This window comes from Papio anubis, chromosome 10 (genome assembly GCF_008728515.1).
Source record: "Papio anubis isolate 15944 chromosome 10, Panubis1.0, whole genome shotgun sequence".
Taxonomy (NCBI): Eukaryota; Metazoa; Chordata; class Mammalia; order Primates; family Cercopithecidae; genus Papio; species Papio anubis.
In genome coordinates this window covers 45,901,324-45,921,272 of record NC_044985.1, presented here as the reverse complement: position 1 = coordinate 45,921,272, position 19,949 = coordinate 45,901,324, and the positions used below count along the sequence as shown (strand labels likewise).

The 19,949-nt window shown below is 34.5% G+C and overlaps 1 protein-coding gene across 3 annotated transcripts in view; it reads left to right on the top strand.

Annotated features, from left to right (window-relative positions):
* The first annotated feature begins 537 nt into the window (after nt 1–537).
* The window catches only part of FAP (fibroblast activation protein alpha), a 71,817-nt gene continuing 52,405 nt past the window's right edge, over nt 538–19,949 (top strand). For 2 of the 3 annotated variants that reach the window (XM_009182329.4, XM_003907540.4), the window contains exons 1-6: nt 538–767; nt 1,097–1,181; nt 16,383–16,481; nt 17,429–17,523; nt 18,465–18,539; nt 19,335–19,387. In XM_009182329.4, the coding sequence (XP_009180593.1) occupies nt 762–767; nt 1,097–1,181; nt 16,383–16,481; nt 17,429–17,523; nt 18,465–18,539; nt 19,335–19,387 (413 nt within the window). In that variant the 5' untranslated portion in view covers nt 538–761. The remainder of the gene's footprint in view (nt 768–1,096; nt 1,182–16,382; nt 16,482–17,428; nt 17,524–18,464; nt 18,540–19,334; nt 19,388–19,949) is intronic. The other variant, XM_003907541.4, reaches the window with a different exon arrangement.

The window sequence follows — 19,949 nt, the reverse complement described above, 5'->3', positions numbered from 1 at the left end:
TCCATCTTTCTAGCCTGTGCATACACACCTAACCCATACTAAATTTCACCAGATGGCATTTTATTTCTTTAAAGTAAAGCAGCCGTGGGTTTAGACAGTTGAATTTTTAAACTTCTGTATTTACTGAAAGTGCATATGGTGCTATATGGACAAAGAAATTGTGCTGAAAGAAAAACATTTCTGTCTGCAATACCTCAGAATCTTCCAGAGGAAAAAAAAGTGCAGTTATATGGTGCATTTCTCACAAAATCTTATGTGGCTTCAATGTTCTTCCTCTGTTAAAAAGTAGATATATGTTTAATGTACAGACCTGCAAGTTTCATTATTTTAAATTCATCTTTTAGTGGCAAATAAAAATGTTATACGAAACTCAATGACTTGCTAAAGCGATCTCTCAGTGAATTCTAGAAGAAAATGCAACATAAACCTGTACTTGTAAAAAAGAAAAAATAAAAACCTCTGTATGTCAACGTAAGCAGATGTTGGTGTAGAATTTACAAGGATGAGAAGGCTATAAAACCTCCCCTGAGTCACTCACAGTTCATTTGAGGGCCAAGAACGCCCCCAAAATCTGTTTCTAATTTTACAGAAATCTTTTGAAACTTGGCACGGTATTCAAAAGTCCGTGGAAAGAAAAAAACCTTGTCCTGGCTTCAGCTTCCAACTACAAAGACAGACTTGGTCCTTTTCAACGGTTTTCACAGATCCAGTGACCCACGCTCTGAAGCAGAATTAGCTAACTTTCAAAAACATCTGGAAAAATGAAGGTTAGTATAAGCAACCTCAAGTATCGTTAAAAAAATTAAGGTTGGCTGGATTGAACGTGATCAGAGTTTTCTATTGTTTAAAAGGTGAGGATTTGTACATAAGTATTTACTTCCTGAATGGGTTGGGATTGGAAAATTGTTCAAATATACTGTAGAAACATTTGTCCTTGCAGAGATGGAAGAATTCCAGCAATTATAGCCGGATCAGTGGAAGACAATCAAAAGCTTCGTGGGGCGAGAGAAATAGGATTTAGGTGTAAACAAAATCTTGCCATTTCTACTATTTAGCAGGAACTATGTGTATGCCTAATTCTCTTTATTTTATGTAGACTTGGGTAAAAATCGTATTTGGAGTTGCCACCTCTGCTGTGCTTGCCTTATTGGTGATGTGCATTGTCTTACGCCCTTCAAGAGGTAAGAACTTTCTCTGATTTGCTCTATCTGCCTAGAATAGCTTGGAAAATGTACTAATGCAAGATCACAAGTGGCTGAACATTTCCTAAGTGCTTATGTTCCAAAGTAAGTCTGTTATTTCTAAGAAGACATATAAGCTCACAGATATGTTGTTGTGCAAGACCAGAAATACTGAGGAATTTAAGGCATGGGTAGGAAGAGATTTACAGTGTTATTTCAGCAATAGAAAAACCTAAGAACTATGCTGCATCACCCCCACAACCCCCAAAAATATATGCTAAATACAAGCTTTGACAGGCCTTTAGAGACAACATTTTTAACTAACATTGCTTTTCATTATTAGGTTTGTCTCGTGGAAAGTAAAAATGAGTAAGAATGGAAAAGTTAAAACAGAATCTATGGACTTTTTTTATTACTAAATAGTCTTTCCAAAAATTTAGGGAGGAAGTTGAGAATACAGATCTCAGGAATAGCTGTATAGAAAAAGCGAAGTTGTTGTTTTAGATGTAGTAGCACTGCACATCAAATTAGAAAACTAAACATTGTTAAGCAAGCATTATGATCAGTCATAAATTGTATCCTTTTACAAAAAAGGCTTAGATTGACATTGATCTCACTTTACTAAAAACTGGAAGGTACTATGGGCTGATATCAGAGCTAGTTTAAATATAAAGTAGGACTATGTTGATAGATAATCCAGTGATATTAGGGGAATAGCTTTTTATGAAAATATTTATGAAGAGAAACTCAAGCTTCTAAAATAGAAAAAAAAATCCAGTAATAACAGATCTTATGTCTTTGTGTCTAGGAAAAGGGGAAAAATTTGTACTAACAAATACTAAAAGTTTATGATAACAAATGTGGGAAATATCTTGGTTAAAAGTTAACTGATAGTAAAGGAAGATCAATAAAATAACTTCAGCTAAAGAATGTATGAGTCCTGAACGACTATTGCTATTAAAAAGAACATAGAAAAATGTTTCGGAAAATTGAAAATAATCATGAGATTTTCACAGAATTACAAAATGGAATAGGTGAATCCATAAGATGAAGTCAGCTTATATCTTCAGTGTTCATTTCAGTCTTTGTTTCTGCTCTCTGCCAGCACAAGATTCTTCTTAGGCAGTTGAGAGGTATGTTGTGCGTGTACATATCTTTCATAAATTTTCATGTTAAAATTATTTTCAGACCCGTCTCTCAACTCAGTGGTCTTGGGGCCACATTTCCCTCATACCAGCAGTTATCAGGTAGTGGATTAGGTCATATAGATCCTTTGAATGTTAATTCATTAAAAATTAGCTCCTGATTTTAAAAGAAACTCAATCTTGAAATTGATACTCTGCACTCTCAGAAATAAATGTTCTTGGAACAAAAGTTTGTTAATTTTATAGGGCACTTGCCTCCATGTCCACAGGGAAGGATGAATTTCACTATGGAATTCAAGCTATAATTTCTAATAAGAAATACGTTATATTTACATATTTACAAATGATGTATAGAGATACACATACACAGATATTTGTGTGATCACATATAATCTCAATCCTACCCTCTTTCCAAGTTTAGTTATGTATAGCTTACATATAAATATATGTTGTAAACTATATACAGTATAAAAGTCCTATGTAATTTATAATACAATTCTCTGTTTTCAACTAATAGGAAAATTTTAAGAATAAAGTGATTTCTTGATAGGGTGAAATAATCAAATTAAACTCGAGTACTCAATGAAACTTGAGTACTCATTCAGAAATAGAAAAATCATAACTAAGGTGAGAACTGCTGTTTTTTGATCCACTATATCATTCTCCTTCTGTTCTAAATTTGCTTAATAACTTCTTAGAATGTCAGCTAAACAGCTTGTGAACGGCACCAGTCATTCCCCTACTTTCCTGAGCAGGACCCGGGCAAGTCAGTGCCACGGGCAGCCCTGAAGTTAGGCGTGGTGGCCTCCTCCTGACTTTCCTCCTTTCTTCTCACATCTCACTCGTCAATCATCTCCCATCTGGAGTGCCAGGTCCAGTCCTCACTCTCACATCTGCCCAGTGCCTATGAGAATAGGATCTGAGATGGCAAGGCAGGAAAGGGAAGGAGGAAGGGGTAAAAAGAACAGAGAATTCAAAGCCAAGTGAACTCCTACTTAGCCTCCTTCTCACACTTCATCAGAAATCCCATTACCTCAGATTTGCCTTAGGTGCCCTCGTATCCTCAGCCCAGAATTTCATGAACCAGTGTATGAACAGTCTTCTGAGAAACTTAAAGCCATACTCAGGAAACATTCATTCACTCATTTACATATTAGTGTATTAGTCCTACTAACTCCCTGCCCATCATCATGCCAGTTGCTGAGGATATGGAGGTGCAGCAGTCTAGAATTTCCTCTGCAAGTTGGGGAGTAAGAATCCAGTGCTTTCTGCACCCAAAGACGCGTGGTCAACACCACAGATACCTGAGAAGGATTTCTGTTAGTTCACACCAGGTCTAAAGGAAAAAAAAAGAGAAAGGCTCTTCCATCCCAGGAGAACCAGCCTCAGGATTAAAAGCGTTTAGGAATAATTAAACTGGATTGTAGGAACAAATATGAAATGTAGTAGTGAAATGAGAAAATCCATTTAGCTCACTTACAAAATATTAACTATAAGGAAAAACTTTTTTCGAAACTTGTAAAATATTCCCTTTTTGGTTTTGCCAAAGTGCGAAACACACATGAGTTTCTACCCCTTATTCCCAGGTTGTCCTTGTCTTCAGCTTACACCTCTTCAACTGACTCCTTTCCTCTCTCTTACCTCCAATCACTTTTTCTGTTGAGGTTCTTCTTCACAAGTATCACTCCTCTTCCTGTGTGAATATGCAACAAGGCTGAGAGTGGAAACTAAGGCTCCCCTTATTTTTGTTCACCCCAAAGACAAACATACATACTTTCTTGTTTCAAGAGATTTAACAGATGTTATAAAAGCAAAAAACTAGAAGTGAAAAGTTACAGAGGTTGCGGAATTTTGCAGGTAAATTCCACACAAACTTGATTCATGATTTATATTTTCTGAATACCTGGACCATTCCTCCATGGCTTACAGAAAGAAATTGTAGGAGCTATTTGACCTCGTTTCAGATTATTTTCAGTATAGAGTTCCCCACATGGTGATGAACAAATACTCAAATGTTAGTTACTCGTTTTCTAAAATTTCTAACATGTAGTAAATGATAGCTAGCATTTGTGTCTGTGTTCTCCATGTTGAGAATATATACTTATATACTCAACAATAGCAACTATTCCATTCTGTGTGATGTATTTCAATTTCAAAAATGTCTTAATTCTGAGAGTAGAGAGCCTTTATCCCAGAATATCATCCCCGTTCCTATCCCCAACTTTTTTTTTTAACCAAAAACAACAAATGTTTCAGAAACTTTTGTGTCTGAAGAACTCATACAGAACATTGATGGCTCTAGGGCAAAAGCAAAACAAAAGGAAAGAAGAAAGATATAAGAAGTTGAAGGGTGGAGGAATGGAGAATAAGGCTAAGTGAGAGTAAAAAAGGAAAGGGTGGGTGGCTGTGTTGGCTTATGGCTGTAATCCCAGCACTTTAGCAGGCCAAGATGGGAGGATTCCTTGAGCCCAGGAGTTTAAGAACAGGCTGGGCAACATGGTGAAACCTTTTCTCTATTAAAAAAAAATAGAAAAATTGCCTGGGCGTGGTGGCATGCACCTGTAGTCCCAGCTATTTAGGAGGCTGAATATCAGAAAAGTGTTTGGGAAGTTCAGGAAACCAAAAGGAAACTGATAGAGCTATGAGGCCAAAATTACTTAAACAAATGAACAAAGAGAATATGTATATGCATATGCAATTGTGATTGTACATACATACACACATATGTGTATAATATGTAGTAATTATTTAGCTGAGTCCTGCCTTTTATAATGCATTGAAGAAAATATGTGAAGGCCACAGACAATTTGGATAGAACAGAGATCAATATTTTTTAAGAAGAAATATCATTTGGGAAGTCTGAATTTTAGTCAGAAATTCATTGTTGTTGTTATTATTACCATTAGTATTCTGTTACTACTATAACTTCAACAATCACCTTTGGTAAAATAAGATATAAGTGAGATAAAATCATCTTCAAAGGAGATATAAATATGTAAGTTGTAAGGTTAAAATATTTTCCCAGGACCAACATTCAGTCTGTGAAACAGATTCCCTCAAACATCTTAAGAGTTTTAAGTTTATTTTTTCACTATTCTTATGGAGAAAATATGGGAAAGTCTAAAAGGTTAAGGAAAAGTTTCAGAAAGTTTATGAATATAAAAGAGTTTTTAAGTCAAGATAAAGAAATCAAGTTTGCAGTTTATAATTCTCTAATTTGCACGTAAATTTTAAAATCACAGATGAATCTTGGCAAACTCCGTTTGAGTTTTGCCAAATTCTAAATAATTTAAAAATAAATCCAAATCTTTGTATGATTCTCATAATGGAGAGGCGTTTACCTGTCTGAGATTTCCAAAGCAAATTGAGTTACAACTTCGACGAGAACATCCAGTCATAGATATACCTTGAAAACCAGATTCAAAAGTTTGAGCCAGAGGTGTGGAATCAGGACTTAAGAACCAGAGACAGTCAAACTGAGCCATAAAATACAGCAATAATTGACAAATGCAATCTAATTTAACTAAAGAGCTTCTGCACAGCAAAAGAAACTAGCATTAGAGTGAACAGGCAACCAACAGAATGGGAGAAAAATTTTTCCAATCTCTCCACCTGACAAAGGGCTAATACCCAGAATCTACAAAGAACTTAAACAAATTTACAAGGAAAAAAAATAATAAACAACAATCCCATCAAAAAGTGGGCAAAGGACATGAACAGACACTTCTCAAAGGAAGACATTTATGCGACCAACAAACATGTGAAAAAAAGTTCATCATCACTGGTCATTAGAGAAATGCAAATCAAAACCACAATGAGATACCATCTCACACCAGTTAGAATGGCGATCATTAAAAAGTCAGGAAACAACAGGTGCTGGAGAGGATGTGGAGAAATAGAAATGCTTTCACACTGTTGGTGGGAGTGTAAATTAGTTTAACCATTGTGGAAGATAGGGTAGTGATTCCTCAAGGATCCAGAACCAGAAATACCATTTGACCCAGCAATCCCATTACTGGGTATATACCCAAAGGATTATAAATCATTCTACTATAAAGACACATGCATATGTATGTTTATTGCAGCACTGTTCACAATAGCAAATACTTGGAACCAATCCAAATGCCCATCAATGATAGACTGGATAAAGAAAATGTGCCCCATATACACCATGGAATACTATGCAGTCATAAAAAAGGATGAGTTCATGTCCTTTGCAGGGACATGGATGAAGCTGGAAACCGTCATTCTCAGCAAACTAACACAGAAACGGAAAACCGAACACTGCATGTTCTCACTCATAAGTGGGAGTTGAACAATGAGAACACATGGACACAGAGAGGGGAACATCACACACAGGGGCCTATTGTGGGGAGGGATAGCATTAGGAGAAATACCTAGTGTAGATGACGGGTTGATGGGTGCAGCAAACCACCATGGCACATATAATACCTATGTAACAAACCTGCATGTTCTGCAAATGTATCCTAGAACTTGAAGTATAAAAAAAAAAAAAAAAGCAATAATTAATAAAGTAGGCATGTAATAAAACGATCTTCTCATAGAACAGTTAATCAAATACTAATCAGTCTCTTTTTTTAAATTTTTTTAAATTTGTTTTATTATTATTATACTTTAAGTTCTAGGGTACATGTGCACAACGTGCAGGTTTGTTACATATGTACACTTGTGCCGTGTTGGTGTGCTGCATTCATCAACTCGTCAGCACCCATCAACTGATCATTTACATCAGGTATAACTCCCAATGCCATCCCTCCCCCCCCGCAATCAGTCTCTTTTTAATTTATTTCTCGTGTATAGAGAACCAAGAACTTATTTTTCATTTCCAGTATCCTTCTTAATTGACTAATATTATGCAGTAAGAACAGAATAACGTATAATATTTATTAATATTTATTCCCATTAATAATAAAAATAGTATTATTTAGTATCTAAATTAAAATTTTGAATACAGGTTATGATTTATACTTGGTGGAAAAACAGATATGTTAGGACTTTTTAAGGAACAGGACATAACAATTATGTTAAAAAAGAAAACATCAGATAACAGGCCAGGCGTAGTGGTAATCGCAGCACTTTGGGAGGCCAAGACGAAGGATCACTTGAGGCCAGGAGTTCAAGACCAGCCTAGCCAACATGGAGAAACTCCCTCCCTACAAAAACACAAAAATTAGCAGTGGTGGCAGACACCTGTAATCTCTGCTACTCAGGAGGCTGAGGCAGAATTGCTTGAACCTGCGAGACAGAGGTTACAGTGAGCTGAGATCGTGCCATTGCACTCCAGCCTGGGCAACAGAGCAAGACTCTGTCTCCCCACCCCCCACCAAAAACAAAACAAAATCAGATAACAAATGAAATAAGCAGATAGAAATAGGCACATAGAAAGATACTAACTACCAATACTTAAGAAGAAACAGAAAACATGAATGGTGCTATAACACCAAAAAAGATTGAATTAGTAATTTTAAAACTTCTAACCAAAAAAAAAAAAAAAAACTTCCTAAGCTCAAATGGCTCCACTGACAAATTCTACCAAACACTTAAAGAAGAATTATTACAAATTCTTCACAAATGTTTTCAAAAAATGAAAGAAAATATTTCCCCACTCATTCTATAAGGCCAGTATTACCCACATTACTATAATGCCAAAACCAAAGATGTCACAAGAAGAGAAAATTATAAATCGATATCTCTTATGAGTATAGATGCAAAAATTTTCCACAAAATACTAGCATGCCAAATCCAGCAATATATAAAAAGGATTACACACCATGACAAATTAGGATTTAGCCCGAGAATACAAGGTTGGTTTATCGTTTGAAAATCAATTAATACAATAAATTTCATTAATAGAAAAAAGGACACAAACCTCATAGTCATTATAATAGATATAGAAAAAGGATTTGACGAAACGCAGCACCCTTTCATGATAAAATCACTTAATAGATTAGGAGTAGGAGGAATTCCTCAACCTTATCAGAGACACCTACAAAAAAAAATAAAAAAACATAGCTAATATCACACTTACAGATGAAAGCTAATGTCACACTATTTTCCTGCTAAGATCATTAACAGGACTTGATGTCCTCTCTCATCACTTCTATTCAACATTTTATCAGTGGTTCTAGCCAAGGCAATTAGGCAAGAAAAAAATATATAAAGTATCCAGATTTGAAAGGAAGAAGTAAAACTCTTTCTACTAACAGATAACACAATCTTGTTTGTAGAAATCCTAAGGAATTCACTAAAAAACTATTAGAACTAACAATAAAGTTCAGCAGGGTTGCAGGATACAAGATCCATGTATAAAGACCAATAGTATTTCTATACACTCCCAATGAGCAATCCAAAAAGATCTAAATAAGTGGAAAGACATCCCATGTTTATGGATCATAAAACTCAATATTTTTAAGATGGCAATACTGCCTAAATTTATCAACAGATTAAATGTAATCTCTATCCAAATCCTGCATAGTTTTCTTTTTTTGCAGGAAGTGATGAGCTGATCCTAAAATTCATACAAAAATGCAAGGCACCCAAAATAGCTAAAACAATATTGAAAAAGAATAATAAACTTGGAGGAATCACACTTCCTTATTTTAAAACTTACTACAAAGCTCCGTAATCAAGACAGTGTGTTACTGGCATAAGGATAGATATATAGATCAATGGAATAGAATTGAGTGTGCAGAAATAAAGCCTTATACTTAGTTAATTGATTTGTGATGAGGATGCCAAGACAATTCAACAGGAAAAGTCTTTTCAACAAATGATGGTGAAACAATTGGATATCTATGTGCAAAAAAAAAGATGTTGGACCCAATTCCTCACACCATACACAAAAATTAACTCAAAATGGATCAAAGACTTAGATGTAAGAGCTAAAAACTATAAAACTCTTAAACATATGGATACATTTTTATGTTTTTGAGTTAGGCAAATTTTCCAAGATATGACCAAAAATGCAAGAAACAAAAGAAAACATACATAAATTGGACTTCATGAAAATTTAACATTTTAGGATGGCCTAGAATACCATTTAAAGAGTGAAAAGACTACCTACAAAATGAGAAAAAATATTTGCAAATATATATCTAATAAAGGCCATGTATCTAGAATATACAAAGAATTCTGGCAACTCAATAATAAAAAGATAAATAAATCCATTAAAAAATGGACAAAGGACAGACATTTTGCTAAAGAAGATATACAAATGACTAATAAGCACATGAATGATGCACAATGCCATTAGACATTGCAAAATGCAAAACAAAACCACAACAAAATGCCAGGAATGAAATTGCAGAGGAGCAATTAGGCATCCATTAAAGCCTACCGATTGTGAAATGGCTTGTCCCTGGGGGTGCAGTAGAAATAGAGACAAGCAGTAGACAGGGTTGGCAGGTCTGGGAGCTGGTTAAGGAAGAGGAAGGTCAAGGATCACACCAAAATATTTGTATTGAGAAACTACATGAATGGTAGTGATGCCATTTACTTGGATAAATTTGGAAGAGGAGCATGGAATTTTTTTCTTAGCATTAAACACATTGATTTTGAAGTGCTTGTGAGATATATAGTGGGGATTTTAAAAAGGAAGTGTAATAGACATGTCTGGAGATACAAAGACAATCCAGTGAAAGTCAGGTGTGGTAGTGGGGTCAGGGGGTGGTTCAGCCCAGGGGTATGTAGTAGAAACCCTGGGAGAGTGAAATGACCTGGGAAAGTTGCTCTTTCTCCAGCCCCATGTAGCAGCAGAAACAGCCATGACAAAATGTCAAATAGAGATTAGAGGAAAATGAGCTGGCAAAGGAGACTGAGGTCTTCAAAAATAAACAAGGCTTGCTTTCATCTTCAGGGTCACCAGAGGGTCATTTACCATTCATGTTCTTACACATTATGTTGATTATATCTTAGGATCTTTGAAAGCCTTAGTTAGCCTGAAAAATAAATGAACCCTAATTAAAATAATGTAACACAACAGTAAAATAACACACAAATGGGCTATTTTTAAAAGCCCGGCAAATCCTTTGAATAACTTATGTTATTCAGTGTTGTTCATAGAGAAAACCATGGAAAATTGCTATTAGAGCTGAGACACTCTTCAAGTAGACAGTAATAATCGTAGCAGTAAGTAGCTTTATAATAGCTAGCAACCTATTTGCTTTGAAAAAGCTCAAATTGCCTCACTTTCTCTTAACCTAAGTTTTGAGGTGTAATTATTCTACCCCTTTGTTTGTTGCTTGGTTCTTGCCTATTTTTGTGTTTGTTGTATGTTGTTGTATGTGTACACTTACATTTTAATTATAGTATAGTGGCAAAGTATCTAAAACCAGATACAACTGAATTTAAACCCCAGCTTTTCTCTGTATTAGGCAAGTTAGCTCACCTTGCTAATTTTCATTTCCTAATCTGTAAAATGGTGTCCACAAAAGTATTTACTTCAGATGGTTACTGTGAGGATTTAACAGGACTATGCATGTAGAGTGCTTGGTACGTACAATAACTTATAAATTATAACACTTTCTATTACTCCTCTAAAGCCTCCTCATGTACTTGTTTTTCAAAGTTGTCAGTCTTGTTCCAATTTGATCATATTAGCTTGTAAATAGTATCTTTCCTGCCCTAATATTTACTGTCCTTGCCCCTGTGGTACGCACTCCAGAAACAAACAAAACCCAGTGTGATGATTGGAGATGATACCTCCCCATAGGTAGCACCTCTGCAGAGCCATCAGGATGTGTTTTCCCTGGGAGCCCTAGTTCCTTTCCTTGGTATGACCTCATATGCATCAATTACAAATCAAGTGCAAAAGTGAGAACAAAAGGACCTGCCAGCCATTTGTATGCCCACTTAATTTTCTCATTTGGTTTATGCTGAAAGTTAGAACTAACATCCAATGTCTCTGCTCTGACACCCATTCCTAATTTTTCAGTACTAGAAAATCACATGGCAGAAACAGACACAGAAACCTAATAGAAGCACAACATTTTAAGAAAGAATTAAGAGAATAGTAAATCATTACTTGCTTGTGAATCATTTCTGTGAATTGTAATTTCTTGGATTCATAATTGAAATAATTTTCAGCTTTGCTTTAATAAGTTGAAAATGCAAATAATTAAAGTATAGTTAATTAGAGTGTTCAAGCAATGTATGAGTAACTATGCTAAAGATGGGCCAAAACGAAGTTAAGAGCACTGGCAAAACTTAAGAGCTAATCAAGTAAGTGTTAACATATACAGAGGAGAGATATGCTTTCAGAATTCATGTTTACTTTTGTTCAATAATTAGAATTTAAAAATTATAGATGTCAAAGCTAACCTTCCAAAATCATCAAATAATTACATTTAATATTAAAACATTATTTGGAAGGGGACATGAAAATTCATTTATTCATCCAATAATTATTAATGGAATATTTTCTGGGTGACTAGAACATTTAGTGTATTTGGTGCTATGGAGATATATTTTATACTGATTTACACATAGACACACACATACACACATTCCAAACATTAGAAAATAATGACCCCAATGCTTTTTCTATAATCTTACCTAAGTCTAGTCTAGGGCAGAATCAGTCCCCTTGCCTTTTGTCCACTTTTCCAGGTCTGGGAAAGGGAATATACTTAAAAAGGAGAGCATTTGAAGGCAATGAGCAAGGTCATTGAACAGGGGAACAAACATTAAAGTAGGCCATTTACATTCCTTGAAAGCCATGGTCAACACTCAGTTATGTGGAATCTCTTCTCCATGACATGTGGATTGCTTCACAGGCCAGCCTCACCCACCTACAATGAGTTTGTAGTCAAGGAATGATTCCTATTGATAGGCACAGGAGTGCATTGAGCAAAATAGATTCAGTGAAATCATTAAACTGAGATTCTGAACCTTTGCAGAAGAATCATCAAAGAGGCTGGGTAAAAACTAAAGCTACCAGGATCCCACCCCCAGAGATCTGGATTCAGTAGGTTTGAGATAAGTACTAGGAATCTGTTTTTTATATAAGCACACTCCAAGGGGCTCCAAGGACCAAGTTTTTATAAATATTTAAATGAAGGCAAAAGAGTCTACACATGAAATTTACAACTTGTAATAGAGGGTAGAAAGTAAGGGCAGATATATTCTCGGAGGAATTATCCAAAACGAGTGAACACAAAATCTGTCAAGTCGGTTTATTTTTTTATTCAGCAAATATTTATTGAGCCCCCGTGCTATGTCAAGGACTGTCCTAGCAGCTGAACATATAATAGTGAGAAAAATCAATCACTGCTTCTACTTTTATGGGTGGAGATCTATGTCTTATACAATTCTTTGCCACACAGAGATGAAAAAAAATTCCTGTTCAATAAATTTGGATAAATGTTGAGAAAGCAAAATCCCATATGTACAAAGAATCAAAGTTTGGATTGAAAATTCTAAGTAATCTTTATGTTTTATTCTTATTCTAACATGTGACACATTACTGCACTGTGTTTATGAACACGTGGTCATGTTTAGCAGGAAGAATGCCTAATTAAATTTCTCTGATTATATTGGGGATGAACTTAATGTACCCAGCCTGACATCAACATAATTACACTTTCTAAGCCCTGGATACATGACATATGATATGGTTTACAAAGCTAACATGAGGTTAGGAGTAATCATCCCAGCCCAATCTGTGCCTGAAATCCATTCCCACATACATGTAGCTGGCTCATCTGGATATGTTATTCATACATCCACTCATCACTTCCTGGGGGATGGTGAGGATTATTCTCATTATGGCAATCAGTAGTACAATTAGTACATGTTTAAAATTGCTTTACAGATATTTTGAGTCATATGCTAAGTTATCTATATTGATTGTTGCCATTTATAGCTACTGTGCACTCATATAAAATTAACTGCTAACTAGGAAGTAATATAAAATATAGTATCAAGTCCAACCTTCCTGGATAAACAAAATTAGAGGTTTAAAGGAATAAATAATTAATTCTTAGAATCTTTTTGAGAAATCTGATAAGATCAAAATGCTTTTAATGATACGAAAAGGAAAATGAGTAGGTATTTAAAAAGCAATTTGAAACTCTTGTTTTTTATGTTTTATTTATTCATTGTACAATATTAGTACTAATTACACTTATGATTTTAATTGTAACAGTTCAGTTATGGAGCTAGGCAATAGACAAAATGTTCAAGCATAACTGATGAATTTCGTTAAACTAAAATAAAAGTAAAGCTTAATTGTATATACTAATAGCTTTGTCTGGAACTATGTTTCTCAAACTGTGGTTTTAGTAGATATTCAGAAGCAAAAATTCCCAGTGGACAAATCTGTTTGGGAAACACTGATCTAAAATATTTATTTGAAAAATACTGATGAGTTACAATAATGCGAAAAGGTAACATGTATTGACTGCTACCATGTGCCACACATAGAGCTAGATGTTTTAGTTGAATTATCTCACTTAATTTAGCCTTCTATGAAAACGAAGATTAATTACAGCTATAAATGTCTCAATTAAGCATAATACAAGTAAGGAAAATTATATGCAAAGATGTTTCAATAGGGAAAACTATGTCACCAGCCATAACTGAAGCATTATTTATACTTTCTAAAAACTTGCTAAGGTTATATTCATTTATTGAATTAATATCAAAAACATTCTTTGAAAAAAAATGGTGATCTTGGTATTCACAGTAAAATGACTTAATACATTTTTAAATTTTCCATCTAGATATTCAGGATTGTGTAGGCACAAACTAAGTGTGTTTCAAATGGAAAATAAGTTCCACTATAAATAGTGTTATAATTTTCCCTTTATTACATTAGAAATGGATTGCAACTTGTTCTTAGGAAAATTAAATAAAATTGCATTAAATACAATACTTGGCAATTATTCTAATGCTATTGTAGTAAATGGTCTTTTATTCACTGAATGAGAATTAAAAAATCAATGGTACGAATTCTACATAAGACCATTTCATTAAACAGAAGATATTTCATTACAAATAAATGTATAGTGTACACAACCTTGTTTAGGATGCACAGATAATACAGAAAGATAATTATTTAAAAAATAGAATAACAATTCTATTAAGTATTCAGTGTCTAGTTGCAAAGGGGTTCACCAGCCACTATTTTTACAGCCATGGAATAAGTTGCCGCAAATTAAGGAAAGAAATAAACTCCTGGTCCTAATCAAATGTGTGGTGCATACATGCATCAGTATAAATCAGTTAAAACAACAGAAGATATTATTATTCCACTTTATTATTTCGATCTTACTACATACATAGCAGAACATTAATGTAACTACAAGGTTAATAGAGCAGGTTGAGTTTCAGATTTCAAAATCTAGCATGGCATAGCTGAAAGAGATTGCCAACACCTTCTAGTCCAGTACCTCGTAATACTGGTGAGCAAGCCAAAGCACCAGAGATCTTCTTACCAAAAACCATGCAGGGAATTCAGAAAAGGCACACATCTCATCCAGCCAGCCAACCAATCAGCCATCCAGCCATCCAGCCTTCCAGCCAGTCTTCATTTCATGCATTCATTCGTTCAACAACTATTTATTAGATACCTGTATGTGCTAGACGTTTGGGGTGTGCTATGAGAAAAACAAAACATGATTCCTGGCCTTATGGTAACTTTGGGAAAACATTAATCAAATAATCACTCAAATATACACACGATTACAAACCAAGACAAGTGTTCTAAAAGCAAGGAACATGGTATATGGGAATGTGTAAAAGGAAACCTGATCTAAACCAGGGGGTCAGAAAGGGCTTCTCAGAGGACGTATATAGCTTTTGGACTGAGTAGTAAAGGTGAGAGACTAGAAAAGGCTGTAGACACCTTACAGAAAGAGTATTTGAGGAAAAGAAAGCCTGGCTTGTTAGTGTCTAGAAAGTGATGAGAGAGGAGCGAGAAGAGCTGACAGGGTAGACTGCCCCACACCAGCAAGTGCCTGTAGTCCATCCAGATCATCATTTGTGATCTTTACCGGAAGAGTCATGGAGGGCTACGAAAGAGTTTTATAGCAGGATAAAGTTACAGCTCCCATCTTTGAAAATTTTGTTTTCACCTGGGCAAATGCCAGATTCATAAATGGCATTCAAGGTATAGGATCTTCCTGTAAGTTTTAGTGGCCTGTGGAAGGGGTAAGGTGGGAGAGATGGAGAATGGCAATATGGATATAAAAGGGCATTGGGATTTGGTTGCCTTATTATCTGCCTGGTGTATCTGACTGCTTCAGGGCTCTATAATGAATATTTGTTCTGAGAATAAGATCATGTTTGAAAAACACAATGGTTTTGAAGGATTCAAATATAGATTGAATTTGTTTGTGGTTTGTGAGCTACATTAGATTAGCTTTTCTACAGAAAATCCTCTACTCTTGGGACTTCTAAGATATTTTGTATAGATCAAGGGGTTTTCTTTCCTTTCTGTCTGCTTTCTTTTTCTCAAAGTCCATAGTATGAGAAAATAGCCTATATTCATAATACCTCTCTTGAGATTTCTGAAGGCAAGGGTTCTGGCCAATCTCATTTGACCAACTGGGATGCTAAAATACATCATTGATAAATCAGTTGAAATCTGAACCAAACCTATGTGAGGAAGTACAGTGAATTGCATAAGAGAGTGAGATTTTAGCCAAACCTACCTGGTCTGTAACCCCAGCTCTGCAAAGACTACAGTTGTTGGAACCTCATCTCATCTTCCTTCTGGAAAACCTTGACAACTCTTCACTGCCTGAAGAACCATGCTCTGCATGGCCTTCCTTTGTAATCTTCATCTTCCCCTACAGTTTCCAGCCAGTTTTCCCTTCCAGGCAGTGAAACTACCTCCCTAATTCTTACTTATCCTATCTACAAAAAAGGAGATACTATTATTAATAATTAATAGTTATTATGAAAGGAGTTTAACAATCACTTAGCAAATAGCAGATATTATTATATAAGAAAGAACAGATGAAGGCCAGGCTTAGCATTTATTTGAGTTGTTAACCTTCTTTTTAATAAGGATGTGTTTGCTCTTCCCCCAAAGTTCATAACTCTGAAGAAAATACAATGAGAGCACTCACACTGAAGGATATTTTAAATGGGACATTTTCTTATAAAACATTTTTTCCAAACTGGATTTCAGGTAAGTGCATTATTTATCTTTAGGGGTTTTTTAAAATGTATTTTGTTTGGTTTTTATTTCAGTGCCAATGCATCTCTATAGTAACTGAAGCCGTATCAGTTGAAATGTACAAAAGAACAATTATCTGAATGGTTCAAGTGCTCAAAAAAGCGCTTTTGACGAAACCATTCATACTGGATTTGTCCCATAGTAATGAGGCCAATAGAGTTTTAAATAGAAAAAGAAAAGTTGAAAAAGTATTGTTGAAATAATTTGAACGTCTGTAATCACTTTTCAGAATGGTAGATATATTTTTATTTAGGAGAAGTCACAAAAATTTTACCAAAAGAGAAATTCCATTATTAATCTGGATAATCTGGAGAACAGGCAAATCTCAATCTGACAATGAACCCTTTAAGGGTCATGAAATCGGTATTTTCATGTAGCTTTTCAAAATAGGATGTTATAAAACAAATCTAATCAAATAAATAGTGAGATCAACTAAATAGTCTATGACGTTTTAGTTGCATATCTTAAGTGTCACTGAACAAAATGGAATATTTTAATTTTTTCTCTTAAGAAAATAAAACTAATGCAAAGTGAGTTTTAAGTTGAACCAAACACAATCTAAATGTAATTTATGTTTATTATTGCAAAAGAAATGTACATTTCAAACTAGTTTATCCCCTTTGTAACCCAGAGAAAACAAAATTGTGTTCCTAAGCACCCTGAATCAGCTAAAATAGGGCTGCTGTTTGCAAATGTGGCATCTTCGTGTGAAGTAGAAGAAAGCATTCTACCTTCTTCCTTCTACCACCAACCTACGATTTTACATCTCACAAAGCAATGTGTACTGGACAGAGAGGAAAAACAAAGTAGGTCTGTGAAATAGGAGAGGTTTCTTTTGTTAGGAATGCATTTCCTGTTAAGAGAGATCATTTAAATTTTGTTTTCTTTCTTGTTTAAAGGACAAGAATATCTTCATCAATCTGCAGATAACAATATAGTACTTTATAATATTGAAACAGGACAATCATATACCATTTTGAGTAACAGAACCATGGTATGTATCCAACATCATCTTCCCCCTCAGAAACCTTTGCCAGCTCTTCATTGACCAAGAAACAGAGTTCAAAGTCTTAGCACCTGATCTGGACACAACTTGCCTTCCCAGCTCCATACTCCACTAGAGTCTTCCAGTTCTGTCTGCTAATCCCATTAGACTACTGTCTTTGGCTTCTTCTAAATCACCTAACATCTTTCCTCCTTTTTGAATATAGTATAGCATAAGATAGGAGTTAAGAACTCAGTCCTTAGTGTCAGGCCAATTGAGGTTCAAATCCTGGCTCAGTCCCTTACTGGTCGTGAAACCTTGGGTAAAGGGTTTTACTACACCAATCTTATTATGCCTCAGTGTTTTCCTTGGTAAAGTGGGAATAATAATGCCTCTTTTGTTTAATAAAAGAATTAAATGAAATAACATTTGCAAGTGCGTAGGGCAGTGCCTAACATAGAATAAGTGCTTAATAAGTGGTAGCTATAAAGTATGGGCACTTAACTGTTCTGTCCCTCGGGCTACCAGTCCTCCAACTTTCTCCACTCTGAAAAACCTACTAATCTTTTAAAACCAAGTTTAGATCATACTCTCTTTCTCTTTGCAATCAATAATCTTCTGATTTGAGTTTAATCATTTCTTTCTTAATAATTTTGCAATGCTATGTTGAATCTTTTATAGGACATTCTAATTTGTAGTATGTTACTCCTTAACAAGTTCATAAGTTTCTTGAAATCACAAAGTATATATTATCTCTTGCATCCTTCTCCCACAGTATCTAGCAAATTTCTTTGAATTATAGTTTAGTTCCACAAAATATTTTTTTCAATTGCATTGAAAGTCTATGTATGTAGGAGTATGTTAATAATATAATATTCTTTTAAAACTACAAATTTACATGGCTCTTTGTTATCTTTTCTGTATTCTAATCAACCTCTTCATTATTTCAGAAAAGTGTGAATGCTTCAAATTATGGCTTATCACCTGATCGGCAATTTGTATATCTAGAAAGTGATTATTCAAAGGTATCAATTATTTAATTTGATTATATCCAATTATATCTCCTACTAATCCACAAGGTGGTTTAAAAAAGTGAGAGAAAGCAAGAGTCTGTCTTTACCTCTAAATGGTCACCAATAATCCTCAGCAAGACACGTTTCAATCTTATGGAGCTTGTTTAAGTGTGAAAGCGCTTTAAGGAACAGAGTCCAAAATAATACTTGCATCATTCATTAACAACAGCACAAACATACTTAACAAGGAAACGAAGAGCTTTGTTCACGAAGAATTATAAGCCAAATATTCTTATTCATTTGTTTCAATTATTATTTTTAAAACTATACTCAAAGAAAGGCAAGCATTTTGCAGCAAAAATACATGTTGAATGAAATTCTCTTTACCCAATTTTAAGGGGTATAATTAGAATGAATTACCCAGGTGCAGGGTATTCCTTATGGACTGTGGAAATCATTGTGGTTTTACTTCAATACAGGTAAAACATGAAGGGAAAATTTCTGGGATAGAGTATGCAAAGATAAGCTTTTTATGTTAGGAAATTTCTTTGGGTATGCTTTTTATGGAGTGAGGGTTGAATCACTGCTGAGATTAGTTCTGGAACTTGCACAAACGGCACAAAAGTCCACAGTAAGACTCTTTAAATGAAGACTCATTTGGAATTGAAACATATTCTTCCTTGTGCCTTGTGAAAGTAGTCCTTTTATAATTCTGAACTTTGAATTGGATGATATATGATTATACATTATTGATGTAAGATTTCTAACAATTGCAATTTGTTTTTTTGTCTTTCTTCTTTCTGACAGCTTTGGAGATACTCTTACACAGCAACATATTACATCTATGACCTTAGCAATGGGTAAATCACCTCTGTTTATCAATACTACTTAAATCTAATACCTAGAATGTTTTCATTCCAAACTCTGATTTGGTGTTAAGAAGACTTTATCTTCTTACAGATCATTGTTTCTTACTTTTTAGTAATACAGTATATATGCACCCATAAAGCTTACAAAAGTCAAGAAAATACTTATATGGGATACTCACCTCTTTATTTGACTAATATTTTGTATTTTTATTCACAATATTGTTTTGGATTTTCTGTTTTTGAAGATCAAATTAAACATGTGCTATTTATGGAAAAAACATATATAGGAAAGCACAAAAACATTCTTGGGAATGAGACACTATTTTCAGGAGAGCGGCTATTTCACTGATGGGAGGAGGAAGGGAGGGAGAGAGATGCAGCATTAGTTGTGTCTGAACACATACTCCATTAATTGTTTTAAAATTAATTATTATAAAAATGACAAAATGTTAAAATTATTTTTAAAATGGAAAGATATTTGACATGTAAACTACTAAATGTTTTTTTGAATTAATTTAGTTGGTAGATAAATTGTCAAATACCATTTTCCATA